We start from the raw sequence: 18,804 nt of genomic DNA, 5'->3' as shown, positions 1-18,804 counted from the left end.
CCTTCCTCATAAATACTGCCTTTCTTCTTCTGAAAACAACAAACAACTTAGATATGAATCAGGAAATTAGTATGTATCCTTCCTTCAGTGGGCACTGTTGAGACTAAAAGCTGAGCTTGAAGTCAGATGATTGTTCCTTATTTTATTTGCACATAACTAACTAGAATATCTCTCTGAAGCTTTGTGCAACTTTTCTGTTCCCCCCACTTTTTTTCCCCCCCCCCCCCCCTTTTAAATCGTGCTGGATCATGTTTTTTAGTCACTGTGCTAAATTCTGGAGTCACAGACATTACTTTCCAGAAGATGTTTAGTCCTCTCTCCAGCATAAGGCAAATAGTCTCCAGTGTTACATGAGTCTGTATCCAGGGATTATCTCATGAGAAATGAGGTTTTTGAAGCAGACACTGCACCAGGTATCCCAGACAGAAGACATGATTGCAGTTACTAGAAAAACTGGTCACGTGTAGGAGGTCTCTCTGTTGTCATTCAGCTGGTACTGCTGAGGATCAGCTCAAAATATGGCTATTCCACCTTTTTTTAAGGCATGTGTGGGTGCTGAAGCCTTGGCACAGGTTGCCCAGAGAAGCTCTGGCTGCCCCATTCCTGGAAGTGTTCAGTACAGGTTGGATGGGGCTCACAGCAACCTGGGCTGGTGAAAGGTGTCCTGTCCATGGCAGGGGATTTGGACTAGATGAGCTTTAAGGTCCCTGTCAACCCAAACCATTCTGTGCCTCTCTGCAGGAAGACACCAGAACTTTATCCTTCTGAAGGAATATGGCTTAACAAAGGGAGCAGAAGTTGTATTCAAACTGCATCACATTTGAAATTACTCTCTAGAGAAACAGAAATGCAAGTATTGGTGACTTCTCTTCATTTTTGTGGTATTTTGTGGCATTTTTGTGCCACAAAAGAGCAGGATTTGTCATTGCTGCACTGAGATTTAATGGCAAGGCTATCTGATAGAGTTTAGCTGATCCAATGTTTCCTGGCCACTGGATGGGAGCATTTTCCTTCCAAGCCATTCTCTGTCTCTCCTCAGGGAAGCAGACGGGCAGAATCTCCTCTGGATTGCTTCAGTCCTGTCATGTGAGCACACTTCATGTCCTGCACTCAAATCCTCCCCAAACACACCAGTGTCAACCTTCCTCAGCTCCTACACAACCCTCTGCTGCAGTATTAATTTGGAGAGTTAGTGGGATTTTGCTAAGTTGAAACTGCTGTTTTGTCAACTGATGAAAGTTTTCTGGAGAGTGGATGCTTTTCTCCAGGGACTGGGGTTGCAAATTGTGTTGGTAGAATGTAGTCTTACGTATTACTAAAGAAAAAGCTTCAGTGAAATAGGAAAGATGCATGTGGTGCAGCAAATCAAACCTCCAGCTGTGTAAACAGATCAATAAACTGATTTGTGTTTGCTGACCAGAAGAAAAATCTAATTGCAGGTACTCCATATTCAACATTTGTGGCGAAACTAGAGTAATTGGAATAATGAGAAATCCAATGTGCTTTTGTTTGGAGTTTATTCTTCTTTAGGATTCATTAAACTGGATGGGCCTCTGAAGGTTTAGGCTGGTAATATAACACAGTTCCTAGGCCTTCAGACTTCAAAGGTTTCTTCAAATTCCAAATCATCACATTTTCCATCTTTTAATAAGACTTCAAAAGATTGAAGTAATATTGTTTCTGGTGTTTAAAGGCTGATTTCACTCACCAGAATCTCATTTGACTGAAGTTTGAATGCATCTGGACAGCAAAATAGCTCCTGGGTTGCCTTAATTTCCAGGTTTCTTCAATTAGTTACACCTGGAAGAGAAAACAATGCTCTCCTGCATGTCCTGAAGATGTATTTCCAAGTACTGTTGTGCCAGTTCTCAAATACTTTTCATTCAAGCGTCTCTTGCATTTATTTGGACTTAGGTAAAAAAGAGAAGATGGAGGTGCTGGCATGATTGCATTTCTGTGAGGGACCATATTCAGAAAGGTAAAAGGTTTTAGGGTAAGTGGGGAAGAAATACCCAGGAAAAACTGTGAGATTGGAGTTATGTGGATGTGTTATCTTTATCTGAGGGGAACAAAAGCCGTCTCAGGGTGGGTATCTTAAGTAATTTCAATTGCCAGTAACAGAAATGAAGATGGTAGTGAAGAGTTCTTAAAAAGTTACTGCACAGAGAGCAGACTGTCACCTGCATTTACCTTCACTTTGAGTTAAAGTTGGTAGATTTCATAGATGTATCATTATCTTAGATGTCCTATTAGGATTGTTTGGAAGTGGAAAATGAGTCCTCTGTGAAGGAGACACTCTGTGGCTCCTGGGAGGAGGAGAGGGAAAGAAGAAATTGGGGGTTGATGGAGTGTAGCCAGGTAATGATGAGTTTGTGATTTTTACCTGAATGAATAGCTGAAAGGGAGTCATTAAAAAAACTTACATAAAATGGGTCTTTAAAAGCTTTTCAAGGCAAGCTTGGAAGAGTGGATGCAAAACCTCTTGTTGCCTGGGTTTCATTTGGATCTGTCCATCGGTGGAAAAGAGAGCCCAAAGGTCTGTAGCTGGAGATCCCGAGTGTGGAGGGAAGGTGACGTGGTGCCAGCTGACATATGGTACCACCTGGGATTAGCTGAGATTATACCAATGAAGATTAAATCCTGCAAGTTGATTCCCCTTGCTGTTATTTAACAAATGAAGTACCTTATCCAAAGTCTGCTGGAAATCTATAGGTTTGCAATGTGATTTATGTTACCCCATGGCAGGGCAGATTCAGCTTTTTGGTTCTCTTGTGAATACCATGAAGGCTGAACTCCTCAGTGGTCCATCATTCTGCAAAACAGACCAGTGTGTTCAGTTACAACTGAACCTGTATTGTGGTTTGCCTGACTAACTTGAAAAAGGATTTTTGCTATTTCATTTACCTTCTTTATAAACAAACACTTTCAGGAGTCTGTGATCAAAATTTGTCCCTGTTCTGTTCTAACAAGCACCTGTTTTCTTTCTTACCATTCATTGCCAAGGTATATTTCATCAGCTAAGAAAAAGTCATTTAAGGCAGGTTGTGACAAATTAATTTTATTGATATATTATAATTATATTCTTTATAAAGCAGTAGACAGGGGAAGAAGAAATGGCATCAAGTTGCGCCAGGGGTGGTTTAGATCAGATATTAGGAAAAAGTTCTTCACTGAAGGTGTGGTCAGGCACTGGAACAGGCTGTCCAGGGCAGTGGTGGAATTACCATCCCTGGAAGTGTTGAAAAGACCTGTGGATTTGACACTTGAGGAAATTATTTAGTGCTGAACACGGCAGTGCTGGGTTATGGTTGGACTTGACGATCTTCAAGGTGTTTTCCAACATTAATGATTCTCTGACAGAAAAGCTAGAATTTTTATTTTATTAATGGATTTAATTATTGAAATGTAGAGTAGAGTTGATTTGTTTCAAGCACAGAAGTGGTATCTGTTTTGCAGGAGAAGGCTGTGCTTCCTCCCTGAGCACCAAGTATTTCCATTTCTATTCTGAATATGTTCAGGAAGATTTATAGGTTTTTATTCACATAGCAATATTTTCCTTATACCAAGTAGTTAATATCATTTTCAGTCTCTTCTCTTGCATAGTTACTGGCAGTGATCATGTATCCCACTTCAGCTGAGTAAGCCAGACTGTTTTAGTCCTTGTAAATCAAGACTGTGGTACCCTGATCCCCCTCACAGCCAGTTCCTCAACTAAAGTTCAAGTTCACCTTTCCTGGCCATGCACTGACAGGCCGTGGGCTGGGAGCAGTGCTGTAACTCTTACACCATCCTCCTTTTCATTAAAAAATCCTCCCAGGGATCTGTTCTCTTGCTGGTGCCTTGAATCTTTTGAAAAGAAAATTGCTTTCTATAGCAATGAATTACAAACCTCCAAAAAATCAGGACATACCTTTTTTAGACCTTTTGCACAAGAAAAGGGCATTATTTCTGGTTGTACAGTCAGTGAACCCTGAATTTTAAAATAGCTGTGTGCTTTTCTTCCTCACCCAATGAAGAGAAGAATGAGAGACATGGAATAGCAGACTTTTGCTTTTTTAACTAGACATGGGTGGGTCCACTCAGTTACATATATATCACCATTATTATATGGAAATCTTCATTGCAGGAATCTGCTCAGACTATTTTTAATGAAGCTTGGGATGTGATCTCCACAGAATTGAAAAATTCAGTATTGGTGGTTTCAGGACAGGTGAGACCCCCAAAATACCCAGTGATTGCAGAAATCTGCTCTTGCCTGGCTTCATTGACCACTTGGGATTTTCTGGTTTTTTTCATGCTGCCTCCTCCTCTCTATCCTTACAGTGGAGGGTATTTTGTCACATTTATTTCCACCTTTGTCCACAGCCCAGCCTTCTCCTCATGCTGAAGGAAATGTTCTCACTTCCCAACTTAGTGCAAATACAGTATTTTGTCAGAAATGAAACAATTCAACATTTGTGGCTGTAGGTATTTGACTCATAAGTTCCTATGGCCATTCTTGGGTGTGCTGGGAGGATATTTATTAAAGGACTAATTAATTATTTTGGGCTTGTTTCTTTAAAACTAACATATTGTAAAACAAATTCCCTCCTCTTCCCATGGTAAACATATTGAAAATTTCTTATATCTCACATTTCTATATATTTAGAACATTTTGTGGGGGTTGTTTCCAGCTGGGCTGAGCTGCTGTTCCAGGGTTAACGAGTAGCAACATCTAAATTTCCATGTGGGAGCGAGAACCAAGTTCCACAGCAGAAAATTCTGCCTAGTTTTGGTTCCAGGATCAGTGCAGAGGTCAGTGCTTCCTCCCTAGATGTGTGCCTTAAGATGAAGAGCCCTGTGGGTCTGGTGTCAGAATCCTGAGGGTTCTCATAGGGCTCCTGTCCCTGCAGTGACACTTGGACAGGGGAGGGTCTGCAGTCAGATACATTTACTGTGCTTCTGTGTCTTCTAATAGTTGTGTAACTTTGGGAGCTGCTGTGAGAAGATGAGGTGGGAAGGACTAGCAGCTGGAGCAGGCCATGGTTCTGGGAGCCTGTGTGTGTCACGGTGCAGCAGCTGGAGCAAGCACGGACGTGTGGTGGGGGTGTGACTGAGTGTGTGACTGCTGGAGAACGTGGGGCTGGACAAGGGGGAAAGGGCCTGGAGGCTGGGGGTGTCCATGTGTGTGTGTGGACACAAGGACAAAACTCCAGGAGGATCTGGGGACCCAGTGGACCAGGGAAGTCCCAGCCACTGCTGGAGAGATGGTTGGATCTGACTGAGACCCTTGAGTGTGTGCGGTGGGTGTGGAAGTGTCTGCAGGCTGGAGGATCAGCTACTGAGTGCCTGAATCCAGCTGCTGAAGGGATCTACTCTGCACCTGTGTACCTGCAGATGTTTTCCATACTTCAGCCTCTTCCCCTAACGTGAAGTAGTTGTGTCTCATTCTTGGGCAGATACTGCTAGTTACAGCTTGGAAGATTTGAGGGTAAAAGAGAGAAGGGAAGCAGCACAACGCCCCAAAGCGCCTTGCAGACATGGGAGGAATTAATTAATCAGCAAAGCTGTGCCGGGATGTTTCATTCCAACCATCTCTTTTGTGTTTCAGCCCTGGCCCAGTGTGTCCAACCTGGCCAAGGATTTCATTGACCGTCTGCTCACGGTGGACCCCAGTGACAGGATGACGGCCCTTCAGGCCCTGAAGCACCCGTGGGTGGTCAGCATGGCCGCCTCCTCCTCCATGAAGAACCTGCACCGTTCCATCTCGCAAAACCTTCTCAAGAGGGCGTCCTCCCGCTGCCAGAGCACCAAGTCAGCGCAGTCCACCCGCTCCAGCCGCTCCACCAAATCCAACAAGTCGCGGCGCGTGCGGGAGCGGGAGCTGCGGGAGCTCAACCTGCGCTACCAGCAGCAGTACACGGGCTGAGCGCCCGCCGGGCGCCCTGCCAGAGGTCTCCTCTGTGCTGCAGGTGTGCACACACTCAGCGAGGAACAGCCAGGTTCCTCCCTCCCTCCCTCCAGGCGTTCCCCCCGTCCATGAGGAGGTGTCCCCCTCACCCCGTGCAGAGGAGAGGGAACCTTGTGGTGGCCGTCACACCCTGCGAGCCGTGCCACGGGGTCTCGCGCCAGAAACGGGGGAGTCCTTGTGGGCTCAGAGCCTCAAGGAATGCACGAATTAAGGAGCCACGTGGGGAGAAGAGCTCTTTCTGTAGCCCAGGAGCTTGGTTGTTCATAGTTATTTATTAATTGCAGAGCGTTTAGTTTCTCACATTTGTGTATGGAAAAAAGAAGAAATCGCTTAGTGTGTCTGTGCATGCACGCCCATGTGTGCACATACACGTGTGGGGGTGTATATGTATTTAAAAATTATGTATACAGAGATTTTGAGCTGGTTTAGTCAGACTCCGTGGTGCCTTTGCAGTGAAACTGGAATGAGTCATGTGCAGTTAGAAGTGGGATAGCTCTGACTCACTGGTGTGCTGCCCACCAGCTCCTCACCAAAGAGATGCCAGACAGCAGTTTTCCACCAGGGCTGGGAAGCTGCGAGGTTTCCCCCAAGGGCTGCCATCCTCCTGATGACGTCAAGGCTCACTTGCCTGACATCAAAGCTTTACCCCTGGAATTGTCCTTTCCCTGTTTGCAGCAAGACCAGTGCCTGTCCTGCAGGGTGTGTTTTTCTCGTGGCTCCGTTGTGTCTCTGACGTGTTATGCACCTTGCACCCTTCAGAAGAAGATTGAGAAGGTTGAGGTTTTTTGTGCTAAGGGGAAAAAAAGAGGGAGGAAGTTTTAGGGATGTGCTTCCCACCCCAGAGCTGAGATGGGCTATAACCACTGTAAGCACAGTGTTACTGACCACGTCACTGCGCCAGACTTTGGTGGTTCCAGGCTGCTCCCTGCCTGCAGATTTGACAGGGCTCCCCTGCTTTGTGTGCCTGTGCTGCCCCAGCACTGCCATCCCTGCTTTGGGACAGCGGTGTGGGAGCTGTTGGGGTGGCCAGAAACGGTTCCATAGCATCAGGGTGAGCGCTTGAGTAGTGGAAGCCTGGTCCAGGAGTGTCAGCAGTGACAATACCCTGGAGACATTGTACAAATCCCCTAGAGCTGTGAGGGGTGACTTAAGTTCACCAGGAAAAAGCTGCTTTTCAGGTGTCCTTGTGCCACGTAGCTGATGAAGTGGCCTCTTATGAAGGACTCTCAGGGGAGGTGGGGGCTGCAGAGCTGAGCTTTGTGCAAGCCTGCTGAGATATCTTCCCAACTAGTTAGAGCAGCAAAGTGGGGCTGATGGCACAGGATGGATTTGGCTTCTCATGGTAGCAGAGACAAAATCAGCAGTGAAGGAAAATGCTGGTGCTTGAAACTTCTTACGAAGCCACACGATTTGCTTTGTGCTGTGCACTTGGGAAGGGCTTGCTTGGCTCTGGGCTGGAGGTGCAGGCAGTCCAAGCTCAAGGGCTGGTGAGCTTGGCCTTTTCCTAGGTTTGATGCCTGTGCTACTGTGTTTCAGTGTCAGCAGGGCTGGTCAGTCACATCTCCAAGGAGCTCTCACAGTCACTCCTAGTCAGCAAACAGCAAAGCTGCTTTAGTGGGAGAAGATTTGAGTTTTCTGTGCTGAGGCAAAAAATAAAAGGGGGATTTCTGGGGGTGTGCTTCCGGCCCCAAAGGTGGGATGGGCTGTAAATAGCCTGGTGTGCCCAAGCATGTGGTGCGGAATGCAGCAGAAGAAACTTGAGGACAGCCACTATGTGTAGCAGGAGTGAATCTGAAATCCTTTGCGTGGTTTTGCCTGTTATTTTGAAAACCTCACATCCTCTGCAGGCTGCCCTTTCTCTGAGCAACCTGTCCTACCATGTCGCACAGTCTTTCTTCCATCAGCATTAACAGGTACTGCAGAATTCTGCAAATTTTGGGTTTTTTTCAACTCTGTGGTCTGCAAACAAAAATGTTTTCAGCATCTTTTACCTCTTCACATTGTTTTTCCCTAGTTTGTTACCATGAACTATAAACTAGATGTGATTTCTGACAAAGCAGGCAGCTTGCTACATTGTGCTTCATAAACAGTTTGGTGTCCCTCGTGGTACTGCAAACAGGTCTCCAAAAGCAGGAGCCCCTCTAAGGCCACTATCAGCTGGACCCTGGGGGCCCTGCAGGTCAGGTGGTGGCAGGAGGCTCCCTCGGAGCTCTTCTGGTTCTGAGCCATTACTTGAAGAGGCTTTGGTGTGTTTGGAGCTCACTTCAAGCACTGTGATTGCTTTAACCTCCACCAATTATCCTGCATGTTTATCCATAAAACAGGGATTTTGCCTGTGTGAGGGTGTCAAACTGATGAACTGAGCCAAGACTTGTAGAACTGAGACCCTTCCCCTTAACCACTAGATCATCAAAATGCACAGGCATCATGCAGGTGCCTGCCCATGCTGTTCCTTTGTCCTTCTCTTATAGGATGAGGAATACATAAAGCTCTGGGGTAACCAGACTTGTTTCTCCACCTTCACAAAGCAGAACAAGAATCTTCTCATCTGTGACAATTTTTGCTTTGTTGATCTTTTCCACAACTGTTTTTTCACCAGGAGAAGTTCGGAGCGATTGTTTGTGGTTGCTTTGGGCTGGAATATGTTTTGGGAAAGCAGGATGTTGCTGTGTAGGTTCCTGACAGTGTCAGGTTTTGGTGGTGGTGCTCTGTGACTAGGGGTGAATTGGCAGAAGGGAGGATCCTCATGTACATGAGAATACTGGATAGCTGCAGCTGCCTCTCCGTGGTATTGAGGTGTCTCCGGTCCTCGGGCGCTCCACTGCTTGGGACTTGCGGGAAGAGGACCAAGGCCATCCCATAAAGAGCTTTGGCTTTTCTGAAAAAAAGAACTCTAATTCTTTTCACAAATGCAACGTTTTCTTGTTTGGATGGAAAAAAACAGTGTAAACTTGGGAAAATCTTTACAGGCTTTCCTTCCATCATTCAGTTTTTTAACACCCTTGGCTCGCTCCCTCTTCTTTTCCTAAATCCAGTATTTGTAGGAACTTTGTAGCCAGATGTGTGGGCTGAGGGAAGATGAACAGACCTCTGTCCAAGTGACCCTCGAGTCCTCAGTGATCTTCCACTCAGTCTGGAAAACTGTGATGGTCCAAATGCCACGCTGGAAGTTCCAGCTTAAGAACAATTCCTCAGGTGCTTTTATTCTTGCAAGAGGGACATGTTTCCAGTTTGGGTGTGGTGCAGGGGTTGAGGACAGGCAAAGTGCTGTAATTCTGAGCCATAGTCCAGGTGCCTTCAATCTGTCCTCTAAGAAGCTCTTCACTGTGAATTACCTTGATCATCTGCCTTCATCCCACAGGAGCAGCTCAGTGCTCAGTTGGTCTTAAGTCTCAGGAGTTTACACTTTTCAGGAGTGCCTTTTTTTGGGGATTTTAGAAACTAAAATCTCTCTGAAATGTTTTTTTCTGCTCTTTCATTTAATTTTTTTTATGTCCTTCGACTCTTAATGGTGGTTCTTAATTTGGCCTGCAGAGTTTTTTTTGGAAACCTTCCTCTGGTCTTGAATGTGCAGGGAGGACAGAGGTAACACCTGCCTGTTCCAGACCACCACGCAATGCAGTCTCTGTATTAGCTGGGGTGCAGGTCTGAGTTTTCTTCTGCTTTGCCTGCTGTGGTTCACGCAGGGGAAGTGGAGCTGGAATGACACCTAGTGGCAAATTGTGGTGTGTCCTTGTCCAAGCACAGCCCTCTCCTCGCTGTTTCTGGGTGAGATGCTCTTTGAGGAGTAAAGGGAATTTAGAATGGTTTGTCTTTTGGAACTTAGCAGTACTGTGCAAAACAATCCCATCCTTTTGCTCTCTTGGGGGAGAGAATTACAGCTTCAAAGAATGTGGCCTCTTGGTTCCTTGATTTTTATTATTTTTGTTGTGGGTTATTGGAAAAGAATGCAAAAAAGTCTTGCAGAAATTGTATGAGGAAGTCTAAAGATTCTCATCCAAGTTTTTGAGTACGTAGTGTATTTTCCTTAAGCAGTTACCATGTTTAATTTACTTCTCACTCAGGCTTCTAAAAATCTTAACACATCAACCCAGTGGGGGTAGAAACCACCCTTCCTTTGATCCTGAAGAGGTTTAACACTGCAGTTGTGATAGCATCCAGATGCTCCTGCTCTGTGTTGTTCTTGGAAGCACACAGCTGTACGTGAAGGAAAGCTTGAGAGCCTTGTCAGGAGCTCAAGCCCAGACGAGAGGGCTCAGACCTGCTGGCTTTGGTAGTGATGTGGAAACCAGCTGCAGTGTAGGGCCTGCTTCACGTGTTTATTCTGGACATGATAAACCCTCACACTCTTCTTTGGAATCTGGGCACTTTCCTCTTTTAGGCCAGATATTTTCTGTTCTGATAATTTACACCATTTCTGAGGCCCTGCACCATTTCTCAGTCCTGTTGTCTACCCGGGTGTTTGGCTGCAGTACTAAGAGAGTCAACTTTTATCTGATGCACAAACTGGAATAGGAATGATGGTTCACTTGGCTGCTGGGCAGGAGCTCTGGGTTTGGCTCTGCAGGAGCTGTGGCAAGTCCTAGGGCAAGGTAAAAGCTTCTGTATAGTGCCTTTGAGAACCTGCAGTGTAGGCTCAGCTCAGTCTTGTACCACATAGGGCAGCTACTGTGTGGCTGTTACAGGCTTCTAATTAGGCTGTGTGGGGCCATGTTATTTTAAATAATGATACTGAAGATTTGGGGGGGGTTGAGGTGGGATAAATTAAAATCTCAATTGTTTCACTTAATTTAGTTTTCTAAATGATGGAAAGCAACACAGACATTGGCTTCTTTGGCACCAGTGTGAGCCCTAGAATTTGCAGGGAGGGTGGTTGTGTCCAGGCCTCTCAACCACTCAGCTTTCTCCCAGAAAGTGTCACTGTACCACTCAGTGCATGTACCCAGCCCCAAGTTGCCTTCACTACTCTTGGGAGGGTTTTGGTGCTTTTTTTGACCACTCAATCTCCTCGTTCACCCTGGATCAAGAGTGCAGCACTCCAAGGCAAGTGCTGCATGTCAGCTGTGCCTTACTGTGCAGGAAACTTCCCAAAGAAATAAATGTGAACACCAGGGATGTGCGGTGGTAAGCGGCATCGTGGAGCTCAGTGCCTTCCGCCCTCGGGGTGCCGAGGGCATGGGGAGCTCTGCCTGGTGACAATTGTCCCTTCTCCCCCTGTCCCCTGCCTGGTGATGCTGTCAGTCCCTCGTGTGTGACGGCGAGCTCTGGCTGCTGTTGCAGAGGCCGTTGCACTGTTTGTCTGCTGAGCGTGGAAGCGATGTGTGGAGCAGATCCGCGGCCCCGGCGAGGTGTGATACAAACCAGCAGCTCCTGCATGAACACCCAGATGAGTTTTCCTGTTGCCTTTCGCTACGGAAGGACACCTCCCGGGAAGCTCTTGGGATCGGAGATCTTCCGGCACTCGATGTTATTTTTGGTTGCCCAGTTTCCTGTGCTGGGTTGGAACAGTTTGGAGGTGATTCCGGTCTCATCCTGTCGGTCTCCTCATGGGACTGTCTTGAGAAGTGTCCCATTCTGTGCCTTGCCTTTCGAGTCCTGGCTCTACTCTAAGGTCCTGTCAGATGAGGTCAGACCCATTGTAATTAGTCTGTAATGTTCAAGTTAGAGTGTACAGAATTATTTATTTGGTGTACTCGGTCTGCTAAAACATGTCCATGTATTCTGTGTACCCCATGGCTCTGCTGTCCTTACTTCTGCCTGGTGGATCACCCACGGGCTGGCTGCTGGAGGGCAACGATTTCCAGGCTGGGAATGATGGTCAGTAAGTACACAGAGCCAGGAGGTTCTCACCCCTCTGTTCTTAGATCACAGCAAGAGGTACCAAAGTGCCCATCAAAGGGTTTGCTGGTTTCTTTACCACAACTGCCAGGCCAGGAGCTGTCCAGGGGAGACCTTGTGCGGGGCTGGGATGTCCATGGGATGCCCTGGATGAGGCAGGCACTCAGGCTGTTGCTGGAAGATATGGTTGGGAGGCAGAACAGGCACTTTGGGACATTCTGTTTATTTCTCTTTGGCTGTAGACTGAGCCAAAGGAATGCTCTGATTTCTCCACACCCACTCATCACCTCTCCAGTTTTGCTCTGAGCAGCTTTTAAGTTTCCAGCAGGAAAACTTGTAATATCAAGTAATAACAATGCACACCCCTCTTGAGCCACCTCCTCTCCAGGATTTTCCAGGGGCAGAGGACCCCATCCCAGGGGTGGCAGAGCTGACAGGCAGCTCAGCACACAGACCAGATGATCTATAGTGCTACAGTTGGTCATTCCTGTTTGAAGTTCCCTATAGCCACCACTTGTCTCTGCCTGCATGGTCCATCCCCACATCTCTGTTGTTCACTTGCCTTTAAGGTGAGTTAGATGCTCCCTTCAGAGCAGACCACTGAATAAAACGAACTCTTACCCAGCCAAACTAAAATTTGTTAGCCCTAGGCTTTACTTGAACAGATTTTTATTTAAACTCAGTCATGTGGGCCAGACTATTTGTGTTTGCCCTCCATTGATGTTCCATCCCCCTTCCCATCAGTGTGTCCCTGTGTAGTGTCACACTGCTTAATAGAGCGATTACATTTTGGGGGCTGTGATTCACACAGTGAAGGTGTTGTATCACCTTCACATCACTGGTAAGGAAAACTAAACCCCACATCTCATGTTGGGACAGTCTGATCCTGCTTCTTCTCTCCACAGTGCCTTATAACCAGCTCTATTTTGAGAACCAGATTGTAATTCGTTGTGCACGTGTCTTGCTACTCCCATGTCACACAAGGCTCTTTTTTTTCCCCACCAGCTATTGTCTCAAGAACCCATTTGAGTGAAAGCCTATCACCTGGCCTTGAAATTTGTTTTCAGCTTCACATTTTCGTTTGCAATGGCCTTCGGTTTCCTGCCATTACCTGGCAGATCTGCAGGTGTGAAGCAGGTACTGTTCTCCAGCCATCCTCTCCCACCTTCCCCAAGAGCTGGAGCTGCCCATGGCAATTCTCCCTTCCAGTTCTGTGTTCCCAGCTGCTACACAAATCATGGCTTTAAACTGCAGGCAGGGATCCTTTAGGATCCTGTGTACCCAACACCCACCTTTCACTGCCAGCTGAGCAGTGCTTTGTGGTGCAGAGCTGCAGCTACACAGTCCCTTCCCTGGTGGCACCTTGCACCCAGGTCAGTGGGAGGACCGTTCTCCCAACCTTCAGCACTACCTAGGTTGGTGCCAGGGTGTGCTTGAAGACCCTCTGAGTAGCCCTTGAGCCACAGCCAGCCCTGCTCCCCCTCTGCCTGAGCATCCTGTCCTAGTTTGGTAGTTCCCCCTGTGTCCCAGCTGGGCACCAAGCTCCAGCTCTGGGAAGTGCTGAGGTTCAGGACAAGCATGGGGTGCCCCAGGCTCCTCCATGTGTCTTTCACCCTGCCCTGCATCATGAGAAGAAAGGAGCCAGAGGCAGTACTTGGTACAAGCAAATGCTGATGCTTTATTAATCCCAGTGAAGGGATCACGCTGGCAGCAGCTTTATCCCTGAGCAACGATGGTGTCAATCCAGTTACGGAACTGGCTGACACGAGTGTATATGGCCGGTGTGTTGATGTTGCAGTTGGAGGTTCCCCAGGAGACAATGCCAATCAACATCCAGCCATTCCCAGTCTGGTACACCAGAGGTCCACCAGAGTCACCCTGCAGAGAAGATTCCTGCTTAGTGCTCCTGGCACTTGCTCCAAACCAGTCCCTGCCACCCCAGCCACCTGATCCCCTGCGCACAGCCAGGTGTTGCAGCTTAAATATCTGGTTCCATAAGTGCAAGACCCCACGTACGCTGCTCCTCCACCCTCCCTGGGATGCAATGGGATCTCAGCAAGACCCCTCATATCCTCCTCCTCCTCCACCCACCCTGTGCAGCAGGAGCTTGGCTCCTTACCTGGCAAGAGGTGGCACCAGCCCCACCAGCACAGATCATGGCACTGGTGATTTTGTTGCCCCAGTACTGCATGCACTGGTACTGGGGGATCAGGGGCACAGTCACCTGCTGCAGAACTGCTGCCAAAGCTTGGGCTAGGGGAAAGAAGAACCATTAGATCACCTTGGTATCTGTGAGTCTCCTGGAGAGCACACAGGTGCCCTGGGCAAGCTTCCACTGGTGCAAGGGTGCTGCCATACAAAGTGCCTTCCTCCTCCATGCCAACAAACCCCTTCTTCCCTTCCCCAGGATCACCTTGTACAGGCAGCCCTGAGAAACGGCAGGCTTGTGCCTGTGCACAGTCATCCCTGGCTTTCACACACACCTACACCCCTGTGCACACTGGTACACACTCGGACAGGTTTACTCCACTTCCCAGCTCCCCCCTTCCCACACATACAGGACATGTCACCCCCACAGGCACCCCTGAACCCTCAGAGCCCCGAGGAGGAACAGCAGCTACACACAGCCCTCCCTGGAGCTGCAGGTTACGTACAGTTGGGGTTGGTGCGTCCCCAGCCGGTGGTGACAGCGCGGGCGTTGGTGGGCAGAACCAGGTTGGCGGGGGCCAGGCAGATGGTGGACACACGGGAGCTCAGCTGGGCGGGCGTGGACAGCCTCAGCAGGGTGATGTCGTTGTTCATGGTGTTGGGGTTCCAGCCGGGGTTGGTGATGGCCTGCAGAGAGAGAAGCACCTCAGCACTTTGTGCCTGCCCTGTGGGAGCAGCCGCAGCGCAGAGCTGCAGCCCCAGGACCAGGTCTCCTGGCTCACCCTGGACACGGTCTTCACTTGAATGGCCTCAGCGTTGGAAGCAAGGCTATATTCCCCGAGGACGACAACGTGGTTGAGCGGGCTGCGAGAGGTGAGAGGGAGTCAGGGGCGTGTGTCCAGTCAGCACCCGACTCCCTCTGGCTGGGAGCAGCACTGAGGGCATGAGGAACCCAAGGGAAGCCACCATGGGGACAACTGGGGAGGAAGCCCTGGGCTGCTCAGGCTTTTGGGGCTGGCCCGAGTGCCACTCAGAGGTGCCCAGCGCCCTCCGAGGCCCTGGCCCTGGCCAGGCATCACTCCTTACTCGAAGTTGCAGTGGGCAGCTGTGACGACCCAGTACTGGCTGATCAGGGAGCCACCGCAGAAGTGGGATCCTGTGCGGGTCTGGGGAGGGAAGAGAGAAGAGCTGGGGCTGGGCGGGCTGAACACCCCCAAGCTGGGGACAGGCAGAGGTCCCCATGGTGCCCGACAGTGGCACTGGGCTGGCCATAGCAGTGCCCAGGAGCAGGATGGTGCTGTACCTGCAGGGACACCTGCCACGGCCATGAGCCGGGCACAGCGTTCTGCCCGTTGACAATCCTCTCGTTGTAGGTCACCGAGGGACTGATGGCGGGCACCCCGCAGCCTGCAGGAGAGGCACAGGGGCACAAGGGTGACCCAAAAGCTCAGGACTCATATCTGGGGGCAGCTTGTGCTGGCATGGGTGGCTCAGTGTCACCCTCCCTGGCATCCTGCTGCACCCCAAAGACCTTCCCACACCCATGGGCAGCGCTTACCTGAGACGGCGCTGGCAAGGGCCAGGCAGGCAACTACCCACAGGAACGCCATCCTGAAAGGAGATAGGCTGAACCCCTGGGGACCATGAGCTTTATAGCAGCCAGGGAGCCACGTGGCTCATAGCTGGCCGGGTTAAGGTCACCCTGTGGCCTTGCAGTGGGTAGCAGTGACAGGCATGTACCATGCCTCACACAAACAGGCACATGGGAAGGTACTGTCAAAAGACACCTGGAGGGCTTGGGCTTTTGCTGTCATGGGTTGTGTTAGTTCTGACTGCAGCCTGTGGAGCTGGAGTGGGAGAGCACCACAGGGCTGTGATGGAGGAGGGCACAGGGGGCTGGCTGTGGGCACACAGCTGGGTTTGCAGTGGGTCTAGACATGCTGGGGTGGGCACCAGTGCCTGGGGTGGGAGGTTATCCCGTGCTCAGACTTGTTTCAGATCTGTTGGGACTAGAGCTGTTTTTCCACATGGCCATGAAGTCCTGGCCTGAGCCGGAGGTGGTCCCAGCTGGATGTTCCCAAGGCTCAGGGCCAGACCTTTGAACAATGTCCACGGTGCAAGTGAACAAGTGCCAGAACCAACGGGGGCAGGTGGGAAGGGGAGACACCTTCCCAGGCAGGTGGGAGCTGTGCCCTGCTGGACAAGCACATCATGAGCCCCAGAGAGGACAGTGGGCACCTCCTCAAGCTGAAGTTGAGCCCTTCACTGAGCATCCCTCTAGCACTGCAGCCACCTGACCCAGGGCTGGGGTCCCCTCTGTCCTGGACAATGGGTATGTAGTGTCTGCATCATCCCCTGTGTCCTGGATGGTCTCCTGGGCTGGCACAGGGTACAGGGAGCCAGATCTAGGGTGATGCTGAACACAGGGATAGATCCCTCCCTCTGTGCCACCCACATACCCTGATCCCTGCCCCAACCCTCCAGGGAGCAGAGCCTGGACACTGGAGAGCGAGTGCAGAGCTTAGGCCTTTATTTGCAGCAGTGGTACCATGCAAGGACAGTGGGGTGTGGCCCATCCCAGGGTGGGAAGCATGGTAGAGCATGGAGGTCTCCCAGGGCGCTGCAGGGGCTGGGCACAAGGGTGTAGGCAGAGACACAGACTGCTCCTGATCTTCATATGGCACCTGGGAGGAGATGCCAAGGGCTGGCAGCAGCAGAGGATGGAGGGAGAGCCAGTGCTCAGGGTGATGCTGCCCATCACAGAGGAACCTTGGAGCAAGGCAACACACCAGGCACGACCACACTCCATGCAGCTTGAGAGCCTCCAGCTCCAATCCTGCATTGGATGCTGACAAATGAGCCAGAGCAGGAGACTGGCAGGTCAGCAGGAACTCAGAGCTGTCCCTTTGTGCCAGCAGGGATAGGGCTGATGGCACTGTCCAGGGTGGGGAGACCACCTTGTGCTCTTCTCTGCACCCATGAGCCATGATGAGCTGGCTCAGCTGCTCAACTCCAGCCATGCAGGGCCCAGCTTGGTGGAACAGCAACACCCAACTCCAGGGCTGAGCCCAGAGGACCTCCCAAGGCTGAAACCCTCCTGGCCAGCCTGGCCCCAGCAAGGCTCCAGTGTCCCTCAGAGCTGGAATGGTAACAGCCTCCCATGGCTGGGACACACTGGCTCAGGGAGCTGTCTGGACACCTGGGGAAACCCAAACATCCCTGCAGCCCCATGGAGACGTGAATTTGCCCCAGCTGCAGATTCCTGTCCATTCTGCATCTCTTCTTTCTCCTGCAGGCAATGGGCCAGGCCTGAGCAGCCCCCAGTCACTGTCCAAGCAGGCCAGCAAAATAGCTACAGGTAGGATTTCCCCCAGTCCAGGTATCCCAGGACTGGTGCTTGCAGGGGACAATCTTCTCACAGGGCAAGACCAGAGGAGGGTGGCCTTTACCCAGAGTGTCCCCAAGACAGGACAAGGTGCTGCGTGTAGGGGATGCCACACGTCACCTCCATTCTCACCACACACAGCCGCAGAGCTGCCCCACACAGCCCCTACCTGGGACCAGCGGGGCACCGGTGCCAGGCAGGGTCAGGCACACTTGCCCTTGCGAAGGCAGAAGGGAAGCTCTGGCACAGGGACCAGGATGGTGCTGAAGATGGGCTGGTAGCCTTCTGGCAGGACCTGGGGGTGCTGAGCCATCATTTCCAGCACCACGTGCCGCACTTCCTTGGAGACGTCACCGCGGATATCCAGCAAGGTGGAGATGTGCTCATCGCTGGGCAGAGAGCCAGGGGTGAGCCTGGGCACTGCTCGTGTCCTGCACACCTCCCCCAATCCAGAGAAGCCAAGCCAAGGCCAGGGGAAAACTGGTACTGGGCACCAGGCAAAGTAGCATTTTCTTGAAAACAATCCCCCAAACCTTTTGAATTTGTTTTTGACATTTCTAATTTGGTGTTTTGTCACTTTTCACAGTTTGTTTGGCCACCAAATACAGATGTGCAAATGCCACGGCAGAACTGCTGTTTTTTTCACACCTTTGCCCTTGGGACTTTTCAAGAACCCTTCAAATCTGGAGCATGGGAAAAGGAAACCTCAGGGAGAAGGGGGTAAAGGCTCAGGTTTCTGCCTGCTCTGCTGTGCCACCTCACAGCATACAGCCCAAGACTGTCTCTCCTGAGCAGGCTCACCTATCCCCTCCTGCAGGGAGAACCTTACCTGACATCGGGGTACTTGTTGATGAAGCCCAGCACCTCCAGGCTGAGCAGTGCTGGGTCTTTGAGGCAGATCAGCTCCCGCAGGGCAAAAACAGCCTCTAGGCTCTGCTGGCTCTTGTCCAGGCCCTGGGAGGGAAAGCAGCCAGGTGTGAGACCCAGAGGAGGTCACTACAGTGGCTGGGGATACAGCTGTATCCTCAGTGCCTACGTGGGCCCTGAGCCCATGCAGCTGTGTCTTCCCATTCAGCATGTCCCTCCCATCAGGAGCTGCTGGGCAGGGTGATGGTTCCCAGAGTCCCTAATCCAGTCAGTTCCTCCCATATTGGCCTCACAGCCACCCAAGTGTAAGAGCCCCATTTGCTCATGGGCTGTGGGCTGGAGGGGAGCAGGAGGATGAGGTGATGCTCCCTTTCCATGGTGCAGCCCCAGCACCCCACCGCAGCCAGGCCCCTCTCACCAGGCCACAGAAGAGCTCCCGGAGCTGTGTGGCGTCCTGCAGCAGGCGGTGGCACAGCTGGCCCCGCTCCTCCCGGCTCTTGCACACCATCTTCTTCTGCAGGAGTGCCCGCAGGTACTGGTTTGCCACCAGGAGCTCGCTCTCCGCCAGCAGGAGCTGGGCAGGGAACAGCTGTTAGTGCTGGCATTGCCTGCATGT

The 18,804-nt window shown here is 50.5% G+C and overlaps 3 protein-coding genes across 11 annotated transcripts in view; 1 reads left to right on the top strand and 2 right to left on the bottom strand.

Moving 5' to 3' along the window:
* The window catches only part of PSKH1 (protein serine kinase H1), a 30,411-nt gene extending 18,733 nt beyond the window's left edge, over positions 1-11,678 (top strand). For 2 of the 4 annotated variants that reach the window (XM_086848211.1, XM_023947655.2), the window contains exon 4: positions 5,591-11,678. In XM_086848211.1, the coding sequence (XP_086704337.1) occupies positions 5,591-5,908 (318 nt within the window). In that variant the 3' untranslated portion in view covers positions 5,909-11,678. Of the gene's footprint in view, positions 1-4,126; positions 4,211-4,365; positions 4,487-5,590 lie in introns of those variants that run through there. The other 2 variants (XM_086848212.1, XM_086848213.1) reach the window with 2 other exon arrangements.
* A 1,764-nt stretch (positions 11,679-13,442) lies between these two features.
* CTRL (chymotrypsin like) lies at positions 13,443-15,569 on the bottom strand. The gene is made up of 7 exons (XM_023947656.2): positions 15,495-15,569; positions 15,240-15,343; positions 15,023-15,102; positions 14,719-14,800; positions 14,443-14,623; positions 13,908-14,041; positions 13,443-13,666 (listed from the first exon to the last, which is right to left on the bottom strand). The coding sequence occupies exons 1-7, from the start codon at positions 15,544-15,546 to the stop codon at positions 13,505-13,507; spliced, it is 795 nt and encodes a 264-aa protein (XP_023803424.2). The 5' UTR covers positions 15,547-15,569; the 3' UTR covers positions 13,443-13,504.
* Positions 15,570-16,444: 875 nt separating this feature from the next.
* EXOC3L1 (exocyst complex component 3 like 1) overlaps positions 16,445-18,804 on the bottom strand; it is a 16,981-nt gene continuing 14,621 nt past the window's right edge. For all 6 annotated transcript variants that reach the window (XM_086848203.1, XM_086848205.1, XM_086848206.1 and 3 more), the window contains 3 exons: positions 18,607-18,762; positions 18,151-18,275; positions 16,445-17,710 (listed from right to left, as the gene is read on the bottom strand). In XM_086848203.1, the coding sequence (XP_086704329.1) occupies positions 17,524-17,710; positions 18,151-18,275; positions 18,607-18,762 (468 nt within the window). In that variant the 3' untranslated portion in view covers positions 16,445-17,523. The remainder of the gene's footprint in view (positions 17,711-18,150; positions 18,276-18,606; positions 18,763-18,804) is intronic.

This window comes from Cyanistes caeruleus, chromosome 12 (genome assembly GCF_971803275.1).
Source record: "Cyanistes caeruleus chromosome 12, bCyaCae1.hap1.1, whole genome shotgun sequence".
Classification (NCBI taxonomy): Eukaryota; Metazoa; Chordata; class Aves; order Passeriformes; family Paridae; genus Cyanistes; species Cyanistes caeruleus.
This window is presented reverse-complemented; position numbering and strand designations above follow the sequence as displayed.

Coding starts and splice junctions, on each gene's coding strand:
- CTRL (XM_023947656.2), bottom strand. CDS start 15,546: ATGGCGTTCCTGTGGGTAGTTGCCTGCCTGGCCCTTGCCAGCGCCGTC. Junction 15,344..15,494: donor CCTTGCCAGCGCCGTCTCAG/GTAAGCGCTGCC, acceptor CCTCTCCTGCAG/GCTGCGGGGTGCCCGCCATC. Junction 14,042..14,442: donor GGGACGCACCAACCCCAACT/GTACGTAACCTG, acceptor TCTTTCCCCTAG/CCCAAGCTTTGGCAGCAGTT.